The 26,976-nt window shown below is 49.8% G+C and overlaps 1 protein-coding gene across 1 annotated transcript in view; it reads left to right on the top strand.

Moving 5' to 3' along the window:
• Nucleotides 1–393: 393 nt before the first annotated feature.
• The window catches only part of RGS10 (regulator of G protein signaling 10), a 40,134-nt gene continuing 13,551 nt past the window's right edge, over nucleotides 394–26,976 (top strand). Inside the window, exons 1-5 of the mRNA XM_055424542.2 lie at nucleotides 394–412; nucleotides 934–1,032; nucleotides 13,787–13,905; nucleotides 15,079–15,165; nucleotides 25,613–25,756. Coding sequence (XP_055280517.1) covers nucleotides 984–1,032; nucleotides 13,787–13,905; nucleotides 15,079–15,165; nucleotides 25,613–25,756 — 399 coding nt within the window. The 5' untranslated portion in view covers nucleotides 394–412; nucleotides 934–983. The remainder of the gene's footprint in view (nucleotides 413–933; nucleotides 1,033–13,786; nucleotides 13,906–15,078; nucleotides 15,166–25,612; nucleotides 25,757–26,976) is intronic.

Raw genomic sequence — 26,976 nt, 5'->3', positions numbered from 1 at the left:
CCAAGTGAGTGGCGCCCAAAGTTAGGGTCTCCCGCCAGCCGGCATGCCGGGCAGAGGCACCGCTCCGCGCTGAAACCGGAGGGGGTCCTACGGAATTCCCCCGAGGTCGGCCCTTGGAGCCTCAAGACCAAGGGCAGGAGGCGCCCAAGTTTCGGTGCCCGCGCAGCGCGGCCCGGGAGAGGGCGCCCACCGGCTCGGGCTCGGCTCGCTCCGCCCGCGGACAGCGCGGCCCGGGGCCAAGCGACGCCCCCGCTGGCTTTCGCGGCCGTGGGAGGGCCCAACGCCCAAGGTGCCGGGCAGGCCCGGGAGCGCAGGGATCCTGGATCCCGAGGGCAAGAGGGCGAAGGCCGTGGGCTGCACCTGGGCTTTGCAGAACCAGGAGGTCTCGGCTCTCCGGTCTCGGAACCAGGAGGTGACCCTCACCTGCCTCCCAGCAAAAGCGCGCGGAATCACGAAGCACAGTGCGCCCGAGGATCCGCGCGCGTTTCTCGGGGCTGCAGGGAAAGGGCGGGAGGCCGGGATGGGCGCTGTAGCTGGGAGCCGGGCAGGGCTGGGCGGGGCTCGGGCGGCATCTCTGGAGAACCCCGCCAGGCGGCGAGGGATCCCCGGAACGCGCGAACCGCCGGGGCAAGGCTCCTAAGTCTCCGGCGGCGCGGGCCACTTCCGAGCGAGTGCGCGCCTTCTTGGGCTCTGGCCGGGCTCTTGGACTCCCGGCGTTGGGAGTCACCCGGGTGCGCCCTGCCCGCCCAGGCACCCCGGGGCGGGACCGCGGGGCCCCCAAGGGGGCGGGCCGGCAGGGCGCACTGATCGCGCCACGCGGCGCTTGGCCGGGAGGAGGGCGGCAGGGTGGGGGCCGCGCGCTCCGGGGCGGTGCTGAGCCAGCTCCTCCTCCTCCTCCTCTCGCCTCCTCCTCCTCGCCTTGCTCCGGCTCAGCCGCCGCGCAGCCCGGCTGCTCCTCCTTCCTCCCCGGGGTGCTGGCGGCGATGTTTAACCGCGCCGTGAGTCGACTGAGCAGGAAGCGGCCGCCGTCAGGTAAGCGGCTCTCAGGGCTCCGCGGGCTGGGGATTGGGGCGCCCCCAGGGGCCGCGATGAGCCGCCCGGGCCGGTGCTGCCCGCCCCCCGGACATCCTTCCCTCCTGCCCGGGGTCGGGCGCGGCTCCGCGGTGCCCCGGGCAGGACTCGCCACTTCTCCCTGCTCTGTCCAGCGTCCCCGCGGTCCCAGCCGCGGCGGGAGCGCTGAGTCCCGAGACGCTTGCCGGGGAGGAAGTTTGTCTGAAAGGAGGAACCACAGCCGTTTTCTTTTTAGTGATGGTCTGGGAGAAAAAGGAAATCCAAAACACCTCCAAACTTTGGGGGTAGTATGGGCTCTAGATTCCGAAAGCAGAACGGAGTTCGGGAGGTCTCCGCCTCCGCTGCGGGCGTTGGTGCGAAAGATGCCAGCGCGGAGCCCGCGGAAGGCACGCCCGGACCCGGGGCATCCGACTGGGCGGCCAGGCCTGGGCTGCTGGGCGTCTTCGGTTCTCCGCCGAGGGCGGAGAAGGAGGGTGAATACCAGGTGAAGGGCGCATCTGCAGTTCGCGCCAGGAAACAACAGATGTTACAAAGGATTCAGCTTGGCTGTCACTCTGGACCAGCCTGTCACTCTGGACCAACCACAGTTCGGAGCGATTCGATAGGACGAAGAGCTCGTGGTGAAGATGAAACCATGCCTTTGATTCCAACCATCTCACCCTTTTTGTTCCTTTCAGCTCAGCCCCTTTGAGCGCTCCAAGTGGGACCCAGTAGGTGTTCTGTGAATTCTTTCTTCACCCTTAGGGCAATCCATTGAGACAGGCATTGTCCTCAACCCTCGCCATCAGGGAACTGTTAGGTAACTTGCTCCGAGTCACACTTAGGTGATGGAGAATCTTTCAAACCCAGCTCAGCCTGACTTTGGGATTCAGAGGCTTTCTGCCACCTCCCACTCCAAGAGTCGCTTCTGCTGGTACCAAGAGAGTCTGCACGTGTTGGCCCCTATCTTTTTTTCACCTCGTGTCTTATTTTATGAGGGACACTGTGGTTAAGAGGAGACCCCAGAGACAGCAGCCCACCAGGCACCTCCGTCCCTGGGATTCTCCAGGCAAGAATACTAGAGTGGGTTGCCATTTCCTTCTCCAATGCACGCATGCATGCTAAATCGCTTCAGTCGTGTCCGATTCTGTGCGACCCCAAGGACAGCAGCCGACCAGGCTCCCCTGTCCCTGGGATTCTCCAGGCAAGAACACTGAAGTGGGTTGCCATTTCCTTCTCCAATGCATGAAAGTGAAAAGTGAAAGTGAAGTCACGCCTCCGACTCTTCGCGACCCCATGGACTGCAGCCTACCAGGCTCCTCCATCCATGGGGTTTTCCAGGCAAGAGTACTGAAGTGGGGTGCCATCGCCTTCTGTTAGTACTAGGGGTCATGTAAACCTTTCTGTGTTGCCTGTGAGTCAAAGGATTTCCCTTTTGGGTGTTTGCTTTGAAAGTGATAGTCACTCAGTTGTGTCCGACTCTTTGCGACCCCCAGGGACTGTAGCCCACCAGGCTTCTCTGTCCATAGAATTCTCCAGGCAAGAATGCTGGACTGGGTAGTCATTTTTTTCTCCAAGGGATCTTCCCGACCCAGGGATCAAACCCAGGTCTCCTGCATTGCAAGCAGATTCTTTACTGTCTGAGCCATTCTATTTAGCCATTCCCTATTGTTGGATGTTCACAGGTCAAAGGAGTGGTGGTCAGAGCCTGGACTCTGAAGTTACTTCACTCCTGGTTCCTATCCTGACTCTAGCATTCAGCTGCCTTGAGCAAGTTACTTGACCTCAGAGTCCATTGCTATATGGGAAGTTTGGGACCTGGTTGCTAAACCATAGGTAGCTTGAAATTGGCTATCAGTAGCCAATGCCACCATGAAAATCAGCAGATGTTAAAAATAAAGTTTGTTTCTTTTTTTTTTCTAGGAGAGCTGGTTTACCAGCATACTTATGTGTCCATTTTCCCATTTGTACAGTGGGTTTCATAGAGTTGTGGAACTAAGTATACAGAAGCATATATATATATAATATTATATATATATATGTATATATATATAAAGTCCCCAGTACAGTGCCTGTCATAACAGTATAATGGTTAGTTGTTAATCTTTTCCACCTTTTTCCTATTATAAATAGAGCTGCTTTGAACATCCCTGCACAGGTCGCTTTTGGGGTGAGGTCTTCCAAATAGAACAAATGAATTATGGATCACACATGGTTTTAGGGTGCTGTTGCATATGTGCAGATTGTACCCAAGAAAGACTGGGGACAGTTTTCAGGATACCAGTGGAGTGTACCTCTTTCAGAGTAACACATTTTAAGTCTGATGAAATGTGGTTAGGTTACTGATAGAAAGATCCGTAGCTAAAAATTGTGGACTGATGTTAAATGTCTGGCTTCCAGGAGCCTAATTTCTTTATGATTTTTAGGGTTAACGTCTGTCTCTGGATAGGAAAGGACAAACGAGCCTCTGCCAGTTTGCTCATCACCACCCAGCAGTGAGAAAGAGGGAATGTGAGCCCCGAGGCAAAGGCACTGGGAAGCCAGCCAATGGTCCAGGGGACCCTGGGCTGAACTTTTCTTTTTTTTTCTTTTTTGGTGATTCTGAATTATTTTCCTAAAGTGGCTGTCCAAATTGTATAAGCATCTGGCCCCACAAAAACTCAATCCAAACCTGCTGGACCCTGACTCAGAACTGGCTGCAGTCCTGCCTCCCAGCTCCTTTTACTCCAAACCTTTTCTGTTTTTCCACAAAATCTCATCGGAGACCATGTCTTTAAACTGAGGTTTGGCACTCCCAACCCTTAATTCCAAGTTTCGGAGTGTGATTCAAAGTGTGAATGTTCTCCTTTCTGAGGTTTCTCAAAGTGTGTTCATGAACCACAAGGGGGTGGGGGTGGTCTGATAAAATGCAGCTTTCCAGGCCATGACCCAGACCTTTCCCCTGTCTGATTCTGTCTTGGGCACCCAAGGTGGGAGGGAGTGTTGGCTGTATTTTTGACAAGCGCTCAGTTGATTCTTAGGCCACTGAAGTGTGAGGAACCCTGGACGATTCCCTGCACCCAACCTGCCCCCCACAGTGACTTGTAAGGTTCATGGTACCTGGGATGCTCCTCACTTGAAAAAAAAAGCCAAAGCCAAAGCCTTCCACTGCCCCGTGTGATCAGACCAGGACTGAACCACTGGGGGAATTCCCCCACCCAGCCCCGAGCCTGTTATACATTATCCCATTAAACCTCTGGGACCAACTGCAGATTTATTGCTGGGCTTAAGTTTTTATTTAAAGATGACAGTTGACATAACAATTTAATGTCTTTGTTATAACAACCCGACAGCAGGACTGGCTTGGCTGGTGGGGGAAATTTTCCCTGCAGAACATCACTGGGCCGGCCTGTGGGTTCAGAGAGAAGGAAGGAGAGAGAGAGGATGGCCTGGGAGAGGGGCATCGCTTATACACATGTGTTCCACGCCGGCCGAGTCCTTGGTGCCAACTCTGAACACCGGCACGGGCAGCTTGCAGACTGGTGGGTGCCAGGCCCTCGGGGCGCTTTACCTGTCTTCACAGACTTTGTATTGGAACCGATGTGTTTTTTTCCCTCACTGTTAGAAATTGTGGAAACTAGGCAGGTGCTGGGCTGGGCCATGTCCTCGGGTTTCCTGGGTGAACTGAGTCACTTCCCTCCCTGGGGTTGAGTAATCCTCCTGGGTTCCTGCTGCTGGGCTCTGGGAACTTGCTGTTTAAATTGTACTAAATTTACTCCCACACGTTTCATCTGCTTCCCCCAGATAGCTCTCCAGGGCAGCAACCCTGGGGGTGGCAGTGGGGGGCAGAGGGGCCCACGTGGGCGAGAGCAGCGACTCCCCGATAAGAGCTGTCAGGAGGCATCCACTGGGGTGAAACAGTGCCTTGCAGGCTTCCGGGGACCAGTTTCCCTCCCAACCAAGTACCCTGCTCTCGAGGGCCCGGTGCCTGTGGTTCGGTTCTGCTGCCCTGATCTGGGGTGTGCTCAGGGACCCCCTCATCTGGCCTGCCTCCTCTCCCAGTCCCCCCACCCCCAGCTCTGTTCCTGGGCGGCCAGACGTTCCCCCTCCTCTGTCCTGTGTCCTCCCAGAACTCCAGGAGACCCACTCTTCCAGACCTCCTGCCTCCCTCCCTCTCGGCACCAGAAACACAGCCTGGCCGTCTTGTCTCTGCTTGGACAGTGCAGAGACCGTCAAGGGACAGAACAGTCTGGTGTCGCTTATTTGAGAAGGACTCAGAGCTCTGGCCCGAGCCCAGAGCTGCTGGTGTGACCTCACACAGTGTCCATTTTGTCCTCTTAGCTCACCTGTATTCATATTGAGAGTGAGTGTGAAGCGCTGGCTTTTCTTTTTCCTTCCCTGCCTCCCTGTTGCCTTGCTTCACATCCTTCCTTCCTTTTTTCCTTCTTTCTCTCCCTCTCCAATCAGGACATTAAAAGCCAACACCACCATCGTTAACCGTCCTTCAGTTCAGTTCAGTCGCTCAGTCGTGTCCGACTCTTTGCGACCCCATGGACTGCAGTATGCCAGGCCTCCCTGTCCACCACCAACTCCCGGAGTTTACCCAAACCCATTGTCCATCAAGTCGGTGATGCCATCCAACCATCTCATCCTCTGTCGTCCCCTTCTCCTCCCACCTTCAATGTTTCCCAACATCAGGGTCTTTTCCAATGAGTCATCTCTTTGCATCAGGTGGCCAAAGTATTGGAGTTTCAGCTCCAACATCAGTCCTTCTAATGAACACCCAGGACTCATCTCCTTTAGAATGGACTGGTTTTATCATCCCACATGTCTTTATCATCCCACAAATGAAGGATGTTTCAACCACCTCCAATAGTAGGAAAGATACAATCTCATGTAAAGAACTGTTCTGATAACAAGAATCTTCTAGAGGCTGTTGCTTCTAGCGAGAGGCTCTGGGTTGTTGAGGGACAGGGAAGATAGGAAGACCTGTTCCACTGTAGCTTTTGTCTTTTCTACCATGTAAATAAATGTATTTATTTACTTAAAAAAAAGACAACCCCAGACTGCCCTTACTTGGTCAACACAGCTCACTTGGTAAATATTTCCCCCTGCTCATTCTCATTCCTTCATGGACCAGTGAAGAAAACTTCATGCAGTGTGTGACAAGAAAGGCAGTGGCCATCAGGGAATGCCTGGCCTCATCTTCTCTGTCAATTTTAAGTTCCCTGAGAAAAAGGGCCTGCCTTTTATTTCTTGCATCTTACTCTGCCCTTCCCTTTGAAGCCTCTGCAGCCAGACAGCCTAGGGTTGAATCCTAGCTCATCCAGCTCCTGGCTTGCTCCTTTGCTTGCCTTGGTTTCCTCATCTGTAATGGGCCAGTGATAGACCCAGCCTCCAGGGGTTGTGCTCAGGTTGAGATGCGAGGTAACCGGTGTTCAGTACATGCTGGATCTTTGTACAACCATCATCCTCCTTTCTGAGGATGGATCTATCCTCAACAATCTATCAGAAAACTGTTATCACTGCAAATCTATACATGAATGCCAAGCACTGTGGACCCTGAGGGAGACACAGCTCTTACTCTCAAGAAATACACAGTCTACCCTACTGACACTGGAGAGGAAAAGTTGCTTATTTCCCCAAATGTAGGGTCCGGGGTTGGGGGGTGGGCCTTCCCTGGTGGCTCAGTTGGTAAAGAATCTGCCTGTAATGCAGGAGACCAGAGTTCCATGAGTCAGGAAGATCCTCTGCAGAAGGAAATGGCAGCCCATTCCAGTATTCTTGCCTGGGGAATCCCAGGGACGGAGCAGCCTGGTGGGCTACAGTATGTGGTCACAAGAGTTGGATGCGACTTAGGGACTAAACCACCACCAGGGGCCAGGGGAGAGTGAGGGCACATTTCTGCATACATGTCTAGTCCTCTGATGCTGGGAAAGATTGAGGGCAGGAGGAGAAGTGGGCAACAGAGAATGAGATGGTTGGATAGCACCACCAACTCAATGGACGTGAGTTTGAGCCAACTCTGGGAGACAGTGAAGGACAGGGAAGTCTGGCGTGCTGCAGTCCAGGGGGTCACAAAGAGTCGGACACGACTTAGCGACTGAACAATAACTGGTTCCAGAGGAAGCACAGGGGCTTCTGGAAAGTGAGAAAAAATACTGTCAGGGTCTTTACTTTCACCTCCAGAACTGGGCTCTTGGGGAGTTTTTATTTTTTCTGGGCTTTTGCCTAGAAAGTGAGGACTCCAAGAGGCTACAAATAACAGTCTGGCGTTCTTATTTCCTTCCCTCTGGTAGAAACTGGAAACCAGTGGCCATCTGTTGTTTAGTCCACTCAAAAGAGGATGTTGAGGCTTGTTTTTCCTCCGGACCCAAGGGTGCTCAGGAGCCCCGTAGCCCCTGCCCATCTCATACAACACGTCTCTGAGAAGACGGCGGAGTGTGGGGCTGCGTGGACGTCCCCAGGCGGACCCCAGGGCATGGCACGTAAGGAGGGTTCCCATCCCTGGAGCTGATATGCCCTCCACTCAGCCATCGCTGGGTGCTGGCAGGCGAAATAGGGTTGGGGGTGTGTGGCGTAGTCACAGGTACACAGGAGGCCCTTTTGGGGGTTGCCGAGCACTTGACTTTTTTTTTTTGTGAGGCTTCAGACCTCGTGGGGAAACGCCAGTTAGGCCTTTTTTGAGCTAACCTCTCCAGCCTATGGGCCTGCTCTGGTCTTTGATGCTTTCTATTAGTATGATTATTTCAAAACGTTTTTATTTTTATTTGCTGCTAATGGCAGTTCACGCAAACCTCCCCACCAAGGGAATTGCATGCCTGAAGCGTCGTTATTCTCAGAAGCTAGATACTGGAGCCGATAAACACTTAAGGAATATTTAGATAGAGGGTTTCCATGACCCAGTTTCTCTGGAGCCTTCCATGGATCACCAATTTTAAAAATGTATTTTCTTCTTCTAAGTTGGGATGACTTTTTAAAAAATGTGGTGTTTGGCGTGATGTAGGTGATACAAGGTTTTGAATAAGTTTTGTGGGGTGTGTACTTTCCCTTCGTATTTTAAAGGAGTCTGGTGTGTGTGTGTGTGTGTGTGTGTGTGTGTATTACCGACCACTTCAGAATTTAGAGCTAACGTTTTTGCCTTTTCCTGGGCGTGAATGTTTATTTTTTTAAAATCTGCCATGCATTTGGCGGGGGGTGCCTTTGACAAACCCTTTGAGGATGTAAGTTGACTCTGCTGTTGAGGAAGCTGGATATTGAGATTTTACTAAAATCTTTGGCTTGGGGAAATTGTCTCAGGATCATTACTCAGACCTTCCTGTAGACTAATAGCAAGAATCTGTACTGTAAGCATTCAGTTGTAATGAATGTTAGAGGTGCCTTTTGAATGTGGATTTCCAAGGAATTAATGTCTGGAGAAGGTCTCTGGCAGATATGACATCATAGCATCTATAAATAATGCATCACAGAATTTGCTACAGGCAACCAGCCTCAGGCCTCTGCACCTGGATGCTGCACTGGCTTTGCAATAACAGCTTTTACCGAAGTCAGAGACTGCACAGAGCAGCGCCAACATAAATGAAAGCATATGCCCATTGTATTTATGTGCTGGATGATTCTGGCCCAGTGGTGTGTGGGATTTTGTCTGTGAGGAGTTAGACTCTTAGTTTCACCATCTTCTCCCACATAATTGTTACCATTCTTTTCAAGGCTGGCATGTTCTGGCCTCTGTGAGGGTGAAGATCAGCAGATATCAAAAATAAAGATGGCAATCGAGCCAGTGGCAAATGGTGTGTTGTGCTTTGGAGCCAAGGCTACTTGGGCTTGAACCATGAGTCCCCATTTTCAAAGCTGGGTGACCCTTGCAAGTTAGTGTGCCTCAGTTTCCTCATTTGTGAAGTGGGAATAATCTTAACCACATCAGAGGGTCATTGTGAGAAGATGATTTAACCTATGGAAAAAGCTCAGAATAGCTAGTGCCTAGCATGCTGTGAATAATTTTTAAGTGTAATGGTTACTACTAGCCCATGATAAACACAACTGAAGATGAATTTCTTGAAAAGTAAGTATTGTGCCTGCAAAAATCTGAAAATCTGAAATAATTTGAAGAGCCCAGGAGGTAAAAAAACCTATTTTTTTCATTGCAAAAATGCTTTGCAGCTGATCTAAATGACAACAAGTGCACAGAGCTGAACAAAATGGAAACAAACAAATGTTATCACCAACAGCTCTTTACTAACTTGAGTGGTCTTAAAGCTGCTAGACAGATAGGTTTAACGTTTTTCCTCCTGTGCTTTCTTTTTTTTTTTTGACTGTGCCCTGTGGCATCTTAGTTCTCAGACCAGTGATCGAACCCATGCCTCCTGCTGTGGAAGCACTGGATCACCAGGGAAGTCCCTCTACCTGTCCTTTCCAAACCTAACTTCTTGTATAGTTCATCTAAAATGGAAACTTTTGTCAATGAAAAAGGAAAGAAGAGTGTTGGGCCTTTGTGTTTCCAAGTGCAAGGGACTGGGAAGGAATTGGGAAGCTGGGTACCCTCGTTACAGTTGCTAAGTTGTGTCTGACTCTGGGCAGCCCTATGGACCGTAGTCCACCAGGCTCCTCTGTCCGTGGGATTCTCCAGGCAAGAATACTGGAGTGGGTTGCCATGTCCTCCTCTGGGGGACCTTCCCAAGGGGGATTGAACCCTCTGCTCCAGCCACATCTGCTACATTCCAGGCGGATTCTTCACCGCTGGGCTTTGCTTTATTCTTAAGCTCAGAAGTATATCTGATTGCTATGAAGAAAAGTTATTTCTTTCTCCTGGACATCACTGGACTGATTGTAACATTTAAACCAAGTTGTCTTAGGAAGTCCTTACTTGTATGCATTGGAAAATAGTGGAAGTCTCCTTGTGCAGAGGCTCCTGAGGAACGGAAATGCCTCAGGTGATAAAGCAGCCTCTAGGGCAGTGCCAAATGGAGTGGACCTCTGCCAGGCTCATTGGAAACTGGGGATAATGACTTGGAAAAGAGAGACACCATTAAGTGAATGGAGTTTGCAAATGTTGCTCTAACTAGAGCTATCTATGTATATTGATAAAATGAAGAAGGATTTTTTTTTAAGGCAGAGGCAGAGGCCTTAATCAAAATTGAAAGGCAATCGGGAAGTCTTTGCAAAATTTGAACCAACATTTCTGGAGAAGTGAAAACACATGACAGTAGAGGATTCTTATGGGCTTCCCTGGTGGCTCAGAGGTTAAAGCATCTGCCTCCAATGCGGGAGACCCGGGTTCGATCCCTGGGTCGGGAAGATCCCCTGGAGAAGGAAATGGTAACCCACTCCAGTATTCTTGCCTGGAGAATCCCATGGACGGAGAAGCCTGGTAGGCTACAGTCCACGGGGTCGCAAAGAGTCGGACACGACTGAGCGACGGAATGGATGGATGGAATGGATAGTAAGGACTGTTAGGGCAGAAGGTGAGCAAAAAAGCAAGAAGGAATTCTCTTTATCCAGGGAACCAAAGCCAGAAGGCAATAACCATGGTTATGGGGATACTTACTGTATCTCTGTGTGCTTTCTGAGTTAGCCCTAAAAATTCTGTGCCTTCTGTAACAGTGTCGGCCATAGATGTATTTCACGATATTGATGAAAGGGAAACGGTAGCCCAGGAGGGAACTGAAAGGAAGGGTCATCCATTTGCAAACTCCTGTGTTCCGAGGAACCCTGGGGTTCCGAGGAGGTGGTCCTGGTGGGGACAATTGCCTGTACATTTAAGTCCCAATACTGGTTCCATCCAGCCGTTCCTTAGCTGGTCACCTTACCCTCTGGACCTTTATGTCTCAGACTATTAAATAAGGAGACTAGATCAGATAAGTGCGTTTTGAGTTGTAAAACTTTTGGTCAAGTGGCACAGAAAGCTGGCACAGAAGCCTAATGTGCAAAATGAGTAGTGTGAAATGAAAAGGAAGAGGGAGGAAGTGATTGGCTCATGGTGTCTCATAAGACAGCTATCTTATCTCTCAGTTAACCAGGAGATCTAGCTAACCAGAGCACCCTGTGGGCTAAGTGGGAGTCCACCTACCTTATCTCTCAGTTAACCAGGAGATCTAGCTAACCAGAGCACCCTGTGGGCTAAGTGGGAATACACCTATCTTATCTCTCAGTTAACCAGGAGATCTAGCTAACCAGAGCACCCTGTGGGCTAAATGGGAATCCACCTATCTTATCTCTCAGTTAACCAGGAGATCTAGTTAACCAGAGCACTCTGTGGGCTAAATGGGAATCCAGCAACTATATTTACTTGCAAGACCATGGAACTGTGAAAACCCAAATGTGGTTTCATTTATTATTGAAAAGATTGTCAGAGAGTTTTGGAATCACCACAGGCCAAAGTTGAAAACTTATAGACAAAGGAGTTGTTCTGCCATGGCAAGAGAAAGTTCTGGCTGCCTAAGTTTATTCCTGGAACAGCAAATTGTGTCTCTAATTTATTTACTTAAGAGAAGCCCTGCTGGGGAAGTGGAGAAAACCGTCAAACTGTATTCTTCAGGCAGAGAACAGAGAGTAAATTTGTGAAATGCTTGGCAGAATGAACCCTGCTGCAGAAATTCCTTATGATAATGATCTTTTAATTTGATTTGTACTTCGTTGGGAAGAAACACAGTGTTCAGAAGCTTGCCATTTTAGCTTTTGCGAAGAGAGCAGAGAACTAATTTAATATCCACGAACTGGAGATTCACTTTAGAGAAGCATCAGGTCCATTTGTGATGTTTGAGTCAGTTTGCCTCTCAAAGGAGTGGCTTTGTCCCAAACAATTCTCTTACTCCGTCACCAAAGTGTATTGCTTTATTTAGCCTAGTGGCAAGATGCTGGGAGAACGCAGTCTCTGCTGTTCACAGAAATGAACCTGTGTTGACCTCCAGTAGTACAGGAGAGATCACGGAAACGGAGGTACTTCAAAGTTCATTGTATTCTGGTACAGCTTTCCTCTAAAAGCATTTGAAACCACATGGCCCCCTAGCTACCTGCAGCAATTAATAAGACTTATCCTTTTAAAATGATTTGTTTTGCCGATTTCTTGCAGCAATCCCCAACCTTTTTGGCGCCAGGGACCTGTTTTGTGGAAGACAGTTTTTCCATGGACGGGAGTGGTGAGGGATGGTTTCCGGATGATTCGAGCACATTACGTTTATGATGCTCTCTATTTTCATGACATCAGCTTCACCTCAGGTCATCAGGCATTAGATCCCAGAGGCTGGGGAACCCTGATTTAAAGTTTGTTTTCTGCCAGATTCAAACTTTTCTTTAGAGAGACATAACTATACTTGGGAAAAAAGGAGTGAAAAAAGAAGTATTAGTTATAAAAATATTCACTTGATAGATCATACTTTTAAGGAAGCAGAGAGAAGAACTAGTATTTCTTGAGGGTCCACTGTGAGCATCTAGGTGCTGATGTGTTTCCTTCTTTAATCCTTCTGATAACCCCGAGAGATGCGGAGATTATCTTCATCTTGCAGGGAGTTTTGCCCATGTTCACATATTAATAGTTCAAGGGCTTCCCTGGTGGTTCAGTGGCAAAGAATCTGCCTGCAATGCAGGAGATGCAGGTTCGATCCCTGGGTTGGGAAGATCCCCTGGAGGAGGAAATGGCAACCCACTCCAGTTTTCTTGCTGAATCAATCCGTGGACAGAGGAGCCTGGCCAGCTACAGTCCTCGGGGTCGCAAAGAGTTGGACACAAGTGAGTGGCTGAACAGAACACCCAGGCACATAGTTCAAACTGGCCAAAATGGCTTTGGAACCTGGGCCCATCAGAAGTGACAGTCCATGGTTTTTCCCTTCACTCCAGGGAGGGCCAAGTGAGCTGAGATGTGTTTGTGCTATCGCTTCCTTCTTCAGGCAAGTAGCCAGAGTGTGTTAGTTGGAGGTACCAGCCCCTTTCCTTTAATCAAGAGGCTCTTTTTGGAGGCAAGAGTAAGAGAGTGCATGAGATGGGCACGTGCCGTCATTAACTGATTTAGTCTTTAATCATTGTACCAGTGTGATGCCAAGCCATTCTGGAGTCTGAGAGGCACAGGAAGTCAGTTAAAACAACTCTGTCTTTAGTGTTTTGCTCATTATGGAGTTTTTTGCATTAATTTTGATTTTTCAGTGTATTGCATAAAAATCTCTTTTATCTGATGCCTGAGTTTTTTGGCGTCCCCCTAAAATTTGCACCTGTGTCCATTGCCTCCCTTTCCCCACTCTAGTCCCAACTCTGGTACTTACTTTATGTGCCAGGCAATGGGCTACCTCCTGAGATACAAGATCAAGACACAGAGGAGCTTTCAGACTAGTGAGAGCCGACTGTGCAAACAGTCACAACGCAGCAGGGTAAGACTGTGCACAGAAAGTAATGGGGAGGAGTTGCCGTTGAGTCAAGGTCCCTGGAAGGAGGGCTTGAGGGAGACCTGAAGGCTACCTGTGGGTCGGCCAGTGGATATGAGGGTGGTAGAAGGATATATGGGGAGTGTTGGAAAGTGACAAGTCCCTTCTTGACTCTGAGCTGCAGTTTTCTGCATCTGTAAAATGGAATAGTGGCACCTACTTCATAAGGTTGTTGTCAGGAATGAACGAATGGATGAATTCCCTGTGTTAGCCCAAAGAATAGATTATGGCGTGTAACCTGATACTGTGTCTTAGGCATAGTGTGGTGATGATGATGAAAATAATGCTCCTAATAAGATGACAATGTCTTTGGACCACATACACAGCCTCTGAACTTTGCTTTGCAGACATCCACGACAGTGATGGGAGCTCCAGCAGCAGCCACCAGACCCCCAAGAGCACAGCCAAATGGGCCTCTTCCCTGGAGAATCTGCTTGAAGACCCAGAAGGCGTGAAAAGATTTAGGGTGTGCCTTTTTCCTTGTTGACCGGAATTGACACACCACACAAAGAAGTTTAAAAGCCTGTGGGGAAAACACAGGCCAGTTTTTGATACTGTCCATCCCAACTTGAGAGAAAGAACTTCTCACCTGTCATGACCAACATGGGAACGCTTCCCCGGGTGGTCATGGACCAGCACTGAGGGGCTTACACTGACTGTGTCTGTTGTTTATATAACTGGGAGGGGTGGGGGATGGGGAAGAGGTACTGTGCCCATTGGCAGAATCTGCAAAGAATTTCCAGCTCTGTGACACCTAGGAGGGGGCGGTCAGGGTCTCCCTGATGTGAAGGTTTGTTCTCTCGTGTGTTGGGGCTTCTTAGGATACATTGCTCATAGAGTGAAAGAGCTGGACAACAGCTGGTAAAGTGAAGCTGAACTCAAAGGAGGACAGGCAGGTGTGGAAATGTCAGGACTACCTAGAAATGGCTTCCAGAAGCCCCAGGTGTCAGAAGAAGCTGTAAATTTCAAGAATGCCTGTATCTGCCTGAGCCCCACTGACTTCTGTCTTTAGTCCTGGGTCAGGCCATCAAAAGCCATCATGCTGTTGGTTCCCTTTGCAGGCTCCAGGGAGCAGGCGGCAGCCATTCCTGGACACAGGGCCTTTGTAAGCACCATCTAGGTCTTGGGGAGAAAACTTTTCCATGCACATTGGGATAGCTGGCCATGCTACTGACCCCCAACATTTGCCGAAAGAAAGCACACCTCCAACTTAAAAATAGTTTTCATTGTGGCGTTTTTAGACATGCTTAATATGTTTTCTTTTCTTTTGTTTAAAAAAAAAAAAGAGCCTGATTTTAGAGGAATGTACTTTGTTTAAACGCTGTCTGGAAGGAACTAATATATCTTCCATTTTAATTTACTTTTTGCTAATTTATTGTTAGTTGAGAATTGTTGAGTAGATTCCTGATTCATTTTTACACTTCTTCACAATGTTAAAACCATTAAGTTCAAATGCATATGAAATTCTAGCTGTAACATTAAGCCTAACACTGTTTTGGGGGTGGAGCTTTTACAGAGTGAATGAACAGGCTTATTTGTCGAATTTTGACATATCACTTCTTGCAAGGAAATGCATTATTTGTTTCTTTGTTTTTTAAGTAGAATACTGTTGATATTTTTTTCTTCTCTTCATCCCTAGGAATTTTTAAAAAAGGAATTCAGTGAAGAAAATGTTTTATTTTGGCTGGCATGTGAAGATTTTAAGAAAACACAAGACAAAAAGCAGGTACTTCTTTCACTCCATAATCGTGTACTTGCTAACTTTGTTTCTTTCCTTATAAAGTTACAATTTCCTTTCCAATAAACTTTGAAATTGCCAACAGAAATCCGAACCATATTGGATTTGGGGGAGGATTTAAGATTCAGAATAGCCTACCTTGTGTTGATCAAATATTAACAATTTTTAAAAGAGTGTGTTAATCTATTTTCAAATGGACAAATATTTAAAGTAAAAATAACGATTTAAGTCACTGAGAGTCTGTCATCGAGTATGATTTTTTTTTCATGAATAATTTATGTGAATGCTCCCTCCAGGGCTTGACATGTTGGCGTTTTGTATGGACGTCGTAAAGCAGATGCGTGGTGATAAAAGCACAGGGCGCATCAGATGGATTGTCAATTATTCAATATATCTTTACAAAATATCTTGTAGTTGGCAGGCATCCCACAGAGAAAGTTTCTGACTGTTCTCCTGGGTGAATATGTGCTCTTTGCAGGAGGTAGTCTTTAATTCCAATGTCAGCCGGATTTTCTGCCACTGAAGGTTGGGTGTCAGGGGAGGTGGAGGAGATTCTGGGCAAGGAGGCTTGTGGATTGGGTGTGTTTACAAGGCTCGTGCTTGTGTCTTTCTAGGAGGCTCATGGCTAAATGCCTACATGTGTGTATGCTAAGTGGCTTCAGTTGTGTCCAACTCTTTGCAACCCTATGGGCCTAAGGCCCACCAGGTTCCTCTGTCCATGGGATTTTCTAGGCAAGAATACTGGAGTGGGATGCCATTTTCTCCTCCAGGGGATCTTCTGGTAATAATGTGCATGAAGAAGGTTTTGGGTGTGAGGCTGTAGGGAGTGGTGTGGATTGGGGCATTAGGGGGTGGCCTGTCCTGCCTCCAGTGGCTGGTTGTTTAGCTGACTTTGGCAGCAAATGCCTTGGGATCTGTGGCTGTCTGAGCTTTCCCTGCCTCAGGTTCTACCCACTTAGGTCTTCACTTGCCCCAGAAACCTGAGGGCCCTTGCTTCTTAGGGCATCTTCTCCCATCTTCAGTCCAACCCCTGCCTATTTTTCCAGAGAAGCTGGATGTTTGGATTCTTATGTGAAACCATCCAATCTTATAAATGATGGAACTAATTTTTAAAAAATGTAAAACCTTTCTTGCCAAACAAAACATAGCCATGGGCAGATGTGGCTTGTGGGCTGCCAGTTTTTAAGCCTCTGGCTCCAAAAAGCTGGAATCCATGAAGCCAGAAGCCATTATGTGTTTGCAGAAAATATCTGTCATTGGTTTATTCAAAGGCTTTTCTACCTCACTCTTTCCCCAAGATGGAGTGGTGTGGCCTTTGTTCTATGCCTTCCCTTCTGCAGGGGCAAGGATAGATGGAGTCCGAGATTCCTAGAGCTGGATTTCCCAGGTCAGCCCAGAAAGTCATCCTGGGCATGATCCTTGACATTGGCTTCCTTCTTGCTTCTCCTCCCTGGATGGCTTCCCTGGTGGCTCAGATGGTAAAGAATCTGCCTGCAATGCAGGAAACCCGGGTTGCATCCCTGGGTCATCCCCTGGAGAAGGAAATGGCAACCCACTCCAGTATTCTTGCCTGGAGAATCCCCACGGACAGAGGAGCCTGGTGAGCTACAGTCCTGGGGTGGCAAAGAGTCAGACAGGACTGAGCAACTAACACTTGGGTGTTGTCTCACCCATTGCTCTCCTTGGCCTCCAGCACCCAGCCCAGAGCCCAGGGGCCACTGTTGATAAATGCTGACCTGGGCAATGGATTCATCTGGCCTCACTCTAAAGCCCTAGCTCAGAGTCAAGTGGGACAGATGGACAGATGGCCACTCTTCTGCCTCAGTTTGCGTGTTGGAGGTGCGAGGGGCTGACCAGGCAGCCAGCCACTCCTCTATATGCAAACTGGGCAGCGGAGGTCCCTGCATGGCTGAGCTGGGACTTGAACCTGCCTCCTGAGCCTCCCAGGTGTCCCTGCCCGTGACGCTGACATGCCCCTCCATTCAGTTGAGTTTGCCAGACCTTCACAGCACACCTGCTCAGGGCCAGGCCTTGTAGAAAGCGTAGGTGACACGCGGGGAAGAGACAGCCAAGCCTCTTTAGGGAACAGGCCCTGAGAGCGGAAGCTCCCTGTTCGCCAAGCCTTTGCAAGTGCGAAGAGCCCAGAAATGGGAAGTGCAGGTTCCGTGGGAGCACAGGCAGTCGGTGTCGGGCAGGGCTCTGGGGAAGTGACTCTTCAGCTGACATCTCAGTGGAGTTTGGGGATGGGGGTGAGGTCGGGGGTGGGCGGAGTGTTCCCGGAAGAGGGCACAGCCTGTGGGGAGGAAGCCCTGGAGAGAAGAGCCGAAGGAAGACCAGGCTGCAGGAGGCTTGTGCTCCGGGCGGGCTGGCTTCGCTGTGCCTGTTTGCACGTCGTGCTGGGAGGGAGGTGGGGTCACGGCCGGAGAACCCGGGTGCCAAGGTAAAGACTGGAAAGCCACGGGCTGGGGGTGCACGGGCCCATCCAGCTCCTACAGCCAGAGCCTCCAGAATCCAGCAGCCCCTCTCTGCACCCCCAGCCCTGACACCCAGAGCTTGTGTCCTGAGGTCTGGATTTTGCTTCAGGGCAGTGAACGCTGCCTCGCCCATCAGCTGCCTGCGGATGTGGACGGCTCTGGGACATATGGAGCATCCCATCTGGGAGGCTCATGGGATCCACACCTCCTTCCCGGTCATCACACTTAGCGTCCTGACCGTTCCCCCTCCTCCCAGACACCGGGGCTGCGGTCTGAGAGGTAAGGCTGTGGCTCGTCCACAGCAACCCTCCTGGCTCGGTGCAGACAGAGCCGGGAATGCAGCCCAGCTCTCTGCTCCAGATCGTCTTGCGGGTCCCGCTGCAGGGAAGTAAAACCAGAACTAAGTTCTGCTTCGCTAATTTTAAGATGCGGAGGAGGACATGGCCCAGGGAGAAGTCAGCCCAACTGCATTTCACAATCGGACTCGTCATGTCTGAGCCGGCAGGGAGTTTGTTGACTGTCTGTCTCCACCGTGAGCTAAGGCAGTTGCAAGATGGAGGCCGGTCTCACCTTTGCCTCGGTTTAAATTGGACCTGTGCTGGGTGTTGTGTTCGTTCTTTTACTATCATGATCTAGTCGGATGGCTCCATAAGCTCTTACCAACTTACCTGGTACCTTATATTTACTTATCTCCTGTGCAGTTTGGCTTTCCCTTTATCATGAGGGCCCTCTAAGGTTGGCGAACTTTGTCTGTCTTGTGTCCCAAGCCTAGGATGGTCCCTGGCTCACTGGGTCCTCCCTGATCTCCACTCAGGTCCGCTGACCCCTGAGGACCCACGGTGGGCAGCATCCTGGCCTCCCTGCTCACCTTGAGCTGCAGTCACAGTCTTAGGGGTAGGCTTGAGAGAGGAGCGTGCTGTCTGTTCTGCTAGGGTTTGAATTCGCAGAAACTCCAAACAGTGGACTCATGCTGCGCCTTCACTGCCTCCCCTGGCCTGTGCTTTGTCCCCTGGCAGGTGGGAAAGCAACCCTTTAGTTTGGGAGGGTCTCAGCGCTCTGTTTATGGTGGGGGATGCTGGGGCTTTAGGAAGTTGGGAGGTGATGCCTGCCCCCCTCCCTTCTTGGGGTTCCTGGGGGTTGTAACTGCCAGATGTTCCTATTCCTCAGACAGCTTTCAGAGTCATTCTCTGCCTTGGCAATTTCTTTATGGTTTGACATTTTTCTATAAAGGGCCTCTTCCCCGCGAGTTATCATGGGAGATACATCTACCTTCTCACACAGAGCAACATTCATGTCTTTTAAAACCTCTGAAAAAGCTCCAAGAAGGTGTTTGTTCTTTGGCTATCCCTCAGTCATTCATTCGTTTTCACTCATTCATTCATCAGCCCGTGTATAAAGGGCCTATTTACTATGTGACAGTGATTGAAATGGATACAGCAGCTCCTACAGATTTGTAAAAACCAAACTGAGTGGGGGTGGGGAAGTGGCGTGGTGCAAGATTTCTAATAATCAAAGCTCTGAGAGCATCTTGCACTGGTATTTAAATGTAACAAACAGTACCTTGCCTTTTTATAGTGGTTTAGAGTTAACCAGTACAGAGGGAGGGGTCTATAAAAGAAAAGTGAAGTCGCTCAGTCGTCTCCGACTCTTTGCGACCCCGTGGATTGTAGCCCACCAGGCTCCTCTGTCCATGGAGTTTTCTAGGCAAGAGTACTGGAGTGGGTTACCATTTCCTTCTCCAGGGGATCTTCATGTTTATTAATTTTATTATGTTTAACACTAAAACTTGATCCAGCATTTTAGTGTTTGGTGTTCTTATTTAAAGTAATCGTAAAGGTCTTCCTAAAAAAACTAACACATCTTCTTTACTAAAGTATATATATATATATATTATTTAAAGATCCAAAAGTGCTCCTTATGTGAAGCTCATTCACTTCACAAGTGGATGGAGTACGAAGGTCTCGTTCCCGTCAGCCCTCAGGAGCCTCCAGATTTCCCTCTCTCTCTGGTTTGGGCTGTGTCTTTCTGACCTTTGACAGGGACTTGGCTGGATCCAGGAAGGAGCAGGTAGGAGCTCAGCAGCTCATAGTGTGGTCTGGGGCCCGGTGCGGACCTGGCCTGCATCTCCACCTGGTCCTGGATCAGTTCATCATTCTCTGATATCCTCTACTGATGTCTTTTCACCATTACTATGAGTTTCTACTTACTTTATAGCCCTGTCTACGGCATTTTCATTATTAAAACTTTAATGTGTATTGTTCGCTACTGAGCCAAAGAGGATGCTACAATTACTTTTTTTTTTCCTTGTTGGATCATTTTTTTAAAAGTTTATTTATTTATTATTTATGGCTGCACTGGGTCTTCCTTGCTACTTGTAGGCTTTCTCTGGTCACAGCAAGTGGGGACTACTCTCTTGAGCATGGGTCCAGCAGTTGTGGAGCACGGACTTAGTTTCCCCGAGGCATGTGGGATCTTCCCAGACCAGGGATCGAACCTGTGTTCCCTTCAATGGCAGGCTGATTCTTAACCACTGGACCACCAGGGAAGTCCCTGGACTATTTTTTGCTTTTCTTCTTTTTATACTTTCTAGTAGCCTGTGAAATGCTTCTCATTATGATGTGTCTCAGGCCTCTCGTCATCTCTGCAGTCTGGGTTCCCCTGGGGGCCCTTCCTGGGACCCTCTGACCACAGCTCCCACCCGGACGTCCCCAGGTCTTTCTTTGCTGCCAGTGGCTACTCCCTTTGCCCCTCTCCTGACATCTGGACCCAGGCCCTCGCTTTTCCTGAGTCACTTCCTCATCTTAATGGAGCAAGACCAGTCATAACTTCTTGAGAAAGGGCACACAGCAGGTAGACCTTTAAAGATCTTATTGAGTGAAAATGTTAATTGTTTTCCTATTCTCCTACTTCATGGATAATCCAACAGGGCATAAAATTGAATTCCAGGTTAAAACTTATTTAGAACTTTGAAGCCATTGTCCCGTTATCTTCCATTTTTGTTACGAATCAGTATGTTACATGTAAGCTGTTTCGTTTTCTTTGCTTTTTCTCTCCGGAATAACAAAAGACCCTCTTTTCGTCACCAGTATTCTAAAGCTGTACAGTCAGAGGCTTTGGAGTGGTGTGAGGTTCATTCATTGTGTGGGACATTTTCTAGAGCCTTTTCATCTGGAAATTTGTAGTTCTGGGAAATGTTCTCGTATTTTTATTATCATTGTTTTTTTTTTTGAAACTTCTTTCCTTCCGTTTTCTCTGGTTTCTTTCCCAATGATGGCCCTCCTCCCCTGGACTGAGTCTTTGATTTTCTCTTCTTTCCCTCCTAGTTTTTCATCTTTGTGCCTTTCAGTTCCGACATTTTCTTTTGGAGATTTCAACTTTATCTTTAAATCTTTTATGGAATGTTTTCTGCTTCTGTTTTCTATAGACTGGGGCCCTCTTGTCCTGGTGGTGACAAGCCTGATAGGCTTATAAACTGAACATATTTCCAGTGAGCTGGGTTGGGAGAAATTTGCTGTGTGTCTGTGTGCGGATTTTCAGTTAACCCTTTTATTCAGTTTGGCATCTCTTCCTTTCCCTCCTGCCTTCTCTGTCTTCAAGAGAAGAAAACTCCAGGCTTGGGGTCGGGGTGGTCGGCAGGTGGGGAGGGAGGAGATGACTGCTCAGGGCTGGGGGTGAGAACCTGGGGGTCTAACAGCTTCTTCCTGCTGCCCTCTTCATCCCTCCCGCCTGGGTTCCCAGGTGCCCTTGAGTTCCTGCCATCTGGGGATGCTACTCTGCACCTCCTCACCCCCCACAAGCTTTCTTCCTGCTGCTGTCTGCAGTGGCATTCACTGTCCCTCCAGCTGCTTTCCATTTCCTGAGCCCCTTTGATCTCAAATCGTTCACTTGACCTTTTCCTTGCCTCAGTCTCTTTCTGAAGCTGATAGTAACACAGGTAGTGCGTGGCTTGATCCATGCCTTTTCCTGTGTGTCCTGTCCCATTGTCTGTCTCTGGCAAAGTGATGGGAACAGCAGGGGAGGGGCTGATGGAGGCCAGATGAGCAGGACTCAGTAACAGGCAGGGTGCAGGGATGAGAGGGGTGTTAGGAGATCACCACCCCCAGGTTCCTGGAGTGGATACAGGGGCACCCTCCCAGGCCAGAAGGGGACCATTCCTTTCCTTGGTTTTAGGTATGAGATGTCTGTGGGATATCTAAGCCCACAATTCTAGACACCAGTTATCTGCATGGTAAGTTGCTTGGGAGTAGAGGAATGGGCTGGAATCTTGGGAGACCATGTGGTTAGGAAAGTGGTCAGCCTAGGGCCAAACAGGAAACCCCAGAATTTGCAGGGGTCGGGGGGACAGAGGGACGGGAGCTGGCAAAGGAGACAGAAGCAGCGAGGTGTTGGAGAATCCCTAGAGGGCAATGGGGGTGAGCAGGGTGGGGGCCTGGAGAGCGGTCCAGAAGGGTGTCGGTGAGCCGGTGGGAGGGCAGGAGCCAGGGACGGGGGAGCAGGTGGAAGGGAGAAAGTGGAGACAGAAAATGCACTTGTGCTTTCTTTTGAGATGTTTCAGTGAGAAGTCATGAACTGCAAGGGCATGTGGAGTAAAAGCTTTTATTTCTCCCAGTGGATAAAGTTAAAGCACACTTACTAATGAGGGAGAGAAGCCAGAACGTACCGAGCAGTGCTCGTCCACACTATGATCTGCGAGTGCCTTTGTTCTGGGTCGATTTCTTTTGCTGGGGCTGATGATACTCAAGTGAGTTTGCTTCTCCTAAACGTGCACTTGCTGGGAACGGCGTTTGAGTGCTGACTGCTGCTGGGTGTTGCTCTTGGCTGATGCGCTACTGGGCTGGGAGGAAGGCCCCGGGCAGAGGGGCTGGGGACCGTGTCTGGGAGGCAGACCTGGCTACACACAGCTTCTAACGGGGGGTCCTCAGGTTGATGCCAGGAGTCATCACCTGCACCCAGTGGCAATCCTTTTCCAGCACCTTCTGGGGCAGGGTTGAGAACCGGGCGTGGCTGCTGTCCACGGCGGTGCGGGTGCTCTGGTGGAGGCTGAAATGGCCGGAGGAGAGTGGCCAGCCATGCTTCCACATCACACCCAGGGTCCTAGACCCGGGGGGCCCCCACCAGTGGGGGATGGTCTCACCCTGTCCTGACAGGAACTAGAATAGGGTTAACCACGCTCTGGAAAATATCCCCAAATAACTCGAGAGACCCGCTTCTTCTTTTTTGTTACGCGTCCATCCTCGGCGTGGACACCCAGCTTTCCTGTGACCAGCTTGTGGTCAGAAGTCTCAGGGTTTCCCTTCTCAGTCACGCTTCCTACCCCAGCCAGATAAGCTCTGCCCACAAAGCTGTCACCCTGAGTCATCAGCCAGAGATGAGGGTGGCCCACGTCTGGGCGCCTCGGGGACCATGCTCTCTTCTCTGACAGATGCTCGGGGTGGTCGCAGACACACGATGGGGCTGGGAGGCCCGAGGCCCGTACACCTACAGGCGTCCCCCCCAAACCTGCTTCCTGCTCCCCCCCCACCTCTCAGCCTCAAGCTACTCATTACACTTCTTCTTTTCACCCAAGACAGCCTGGATCCATCTGGAAAATGTGTATGTGAGTGAATGTTCAAGGGGGAGGGGAGGCCTAAAGTCATTTCTTCTTCTAAGGCCCTACATGGAGTTTGCTACTCTGGTTAAAAGTCTGCTTTTATGAATTATCGTTAAAACAGGAAGTGGTTTTCCAAAAACGTTCCTTTCTGACAGAATGGGGGTGGTGGGAGGGAGGCTCAGAACTTCCTGAAATAAGTGGGTCTTGGAGGGGTGGACGGCCCCGATGGTCTCCTCGATGGTCTCCTGGCCTGTCCTCTGCAACAGCCACGTTACCTTAAGGCTCCCACCTGGGTGGTCTTCCCGCACTTCTCCCCAAGGTTTTCCTTCTGGGGGATGGGAGATGGCTCAGACCTCTATCTCATGGGATCTTTTGGCCTGCTGTTTGTAAGTCCCTGGAACCAAAAGAAGTGAAAGGATTGCTTTTCTCCTCCTTTCAGCATCAAGTATTGAAGCCTTCCGGTGGTTTCTATGAGCCCAAAGGGTTTTCAGAGCCTGGGGTTTCCTAAGCCAAGTCCTGTAGCACGCAGGACCCCAGGTGGGCCATCTAGAGACAGTGGAGTTTCCTAGGTAGACCCCGAGAAGGCCCTGGCTTCCCGTGTGATAAATCATAGCTCCGCAGCTCCGTTTCCGAGGCTTTTATTGTCTGGCTTCCTCTGTAGGGTGGGCTACTCCTGAGGCTCTAATGTTTGGAGAAACAGCCTTGTGAGGTGTGAGCACAGGAAGTCAGAGAGCAGGGAGCCCTCAGGGGATGTCCTGCAGGACCCTTGCATGGAGGCCTGCTGTTTGTAAGACAAAGCGTTTGCCATCATTGGAAAAGACCCTGATGCTGGGAAAGATTGAAGGCAGGAGGAGAAGGGGATGACAGAGGATGAGATGGTTGGATGGCATCACCCACTCGATGGACATGAGTTTGAGCAAGCTCTGGGAGTTGGTGATGGACAGGGAAGCCTGGCATGCTGCAGTTCATGGGGTCGCAGAGAGTCAGACACGGCTGAGCGACTGAACAACACGTTCCTGCACCAGTCACTGTTAGGTTTCGGTGCGGCCTCAGTGCAGGCGTGCACACCTTTTCCAACCCGGCTGACAAGCCCTCCCAGGGCAGTGCCTATTTAGGGCTGATGCCTTCTGGCCTGACTGCACTTGGGGTTCAGAGCAGGCGGCAGTGTTCTGTCTCTTGCTAATGCTCATCTCTAGTTCCAGGAAAACAACCCCCAGTCCTGCTGGGCTGACAGTGCATCACCGGAGGCACATGATGTATGTCGCAGGTGTGAAACTGAGCAGAAACGCAAGGCTTGGGCGTCAGATCATCCCATTTCTCTCTGCAGCCTTCATGGATAAGCCATATCGGCCCTCCTGGCCTCTGTGTCCTCATCAGGGACATGGCAGTAACAGGAAGATGGCACTTCGCTGGACTCCTAAAGGATTAAGGAAATTGGACCATAGATGTAAAATGCCTAGCATGCGTTTGGCATTTAGTAGGGCTTGATCACTGGCTGGGATATGTGTTCATGGTTTAACTTGATTTTTTTGGTATTGTGGTAAAATAAAAGGGGCTTCCCTGGTGGCTCAGTGGTAAAGAATCTACCTGCCAATGGCTGTAAAGAATCCGTGGCTTCTTGGGTGGTTCTCCCCATTTCCCCCTCCTCGAGCCGACCACTTATCTCTCTCTCTGTGGAGTTGCCTATTCTAAATGTTTCGTATGAATAGAATCATGTAACATGGAGCCTTTCATGTCTGGCTTCCTTCACTGAGCATAATGCTTTCAGGCTCATCGATGTTGCAGAATGTGTCAATCCTTCATTCCTTTTTATGGCTGAATAACGTTCTCATGGGGCTTCCCTGGTGGCTCAGTGGTAAAGAATCCGCCTGCCAATGCAGGAGAGGCAGATTCAATCCTTGGGTTGGGAAGATACCCTGGAGAAGGAAATGGCAACCCTCTCCAGTATTCTCGCCTGGGAAGTCCCATGGACAGAGGAGCCTGGCCGGCTACAGTCCAGGGGGTCACAAAGAATTGGACATGACTGAGTGACTGAACAACAACAAAATTTTCTCAAGAGGCCTTAATTTGGAGACTTCACAGGATAGTCGCGAATGCTACTGAATGTCCCGCACTCTGGGCTGGGATTCTGTCCTCATTTTGGAATGAATCGTGTAGATTTTGAGGCAGGAGATGCGGCCACAGATGCGTTGAAGGGGAGGGGAAGGGCAGAATGACCATGAGCCCTCCAACCCCCCTGACACCCCCATTCAGCTTAGCTCTGAGCCACAGCCAGATCCCCCAGGGCTCTTCCGGCAGTGGTTCCTTCTGGGCTCCGGCTGCAAGGGCTGTGCTTACAGATGACAGACAGGCTCTCCGTGTCTCCCCGCAGATGCAGGAAAAGGCAAAGGAGATCTACATGACCTTTCTGTCCAGCAAGGCCTCATCCCAAGTCAACGTCGAGGGCCAGTCCCGCCTCAATGAGAAGATCCTAGAGGAACCGCATCCACTGATGTTCCAGAAACTTCAGGACCAGGTAACGTGACTTCCCCAGCTGCACCTTGATGGCAAAATTGACATTTCTGCCCCACCTTGGTTTGGAAGAATTCGGTTAAAACTAAATACTGAACACCTTAGAAGCAGTCCCATCCATCTGGGTGGCCTGAGGCACGTGGAGGGGGCATGGTTGGTGAAAGAGACAGGCTGGCCTGCCAGGCCCAGGATTTGACCCATTGGATCCGCCCTCAGGCCTCTTTACTCTGGGTCTACTCACAGTTTGACTGAGAAGGGTTATCAGTGTTCTCAACCAGATTAGAAGGGAGGCTGGAGCTGTTTGAGGCACCCACCACTGAGGAAGCAACTGATAACTGCTAAAGGTGGAAGCAGCCAGATAAGTCTAAAAAAGCAAGCGCAAGACCTGAAGTGGCAGGGAACCTGAGGCTTTTGTAAAAAATATCCGAATTTCACCGCCTAACTTCAGGTGGCCTGTGGTCCACTTTGCCAGCGTAGTCCACTTAATGCAGGAAAAGTTAGGTTTAAAAAATGGACCTCTAAGGGATAAACTTTAGTTTTCTGGCAAATTGTCATATGAGGAATGCCAGCAATAAAATAGGCAACAGGCTGAAACTGTACTGCAGAGGTTTTTTTTTTCACATATGTGTTTGCAGATGTGACTATTCATAGCAGGTTCTGTTCTTGTGAAACGTTATATACACACCCGTGGACCGTGGAACACTGACAGATTGCTAACTTCTGCTGGCCCTGTTCTTATTGGGAAAGCAAAGGCCTTCTTTGGCACATAGGTGGAGACGAGCTCTTGGCTTAATTTAGCAATCCTCCAACATGAGCAAGCCCAGAGCCACCTGGAGGGCTCGTTAAAAGAGAAACTGGGCTACACCCCCAGAGGTAACTAGCAGACTTGATGGTTTCCAGGTGGGTTGAGACCTTGCTCTCCTAGCAAGCCCCCAGGTGATGTCGATGCTGCAGGTTCTGAGACTACATTTTGGAAACCACTGGTCCACAGCATCAGTTCCCCTTTTTTTTTTTTTGATCAGCTGGAGTGTGCACAGAGCCCAGAGCATGTCCCAGCATCCAGAAGGCTTCATCTGCTCAACATCAGATAGAAAACAAATAGACAGGTAGAAATTACAAACATGAGAATTAACTTGAGAATGTTTTCCAGTTGATACAGTGGCAAATGCAAATTCCACACGAATTTGACCTCAAATTTGGGTGTCGAAGGGACACCAAAGTTAG

Source organism: Moschus berezovskii, chromosome 12, assembly GCF_049115385.1.
Source record: "Moschus berezovskii isolate FMDL1 chromosome 12, NW_MosBer_1.0, whole genome shotgun sequence".
Classification (NCBI taxonomy): Eukaryota; Metazoa; Chordata; class Mammalia; order Artiodactyla; family Moschidae; genus Moschus; species Moschus berezovskii.
Note: the sequence above shows the minus strand (reverse complement) of the source record. Positions and strands in the feature narration are given on the sequence as shown.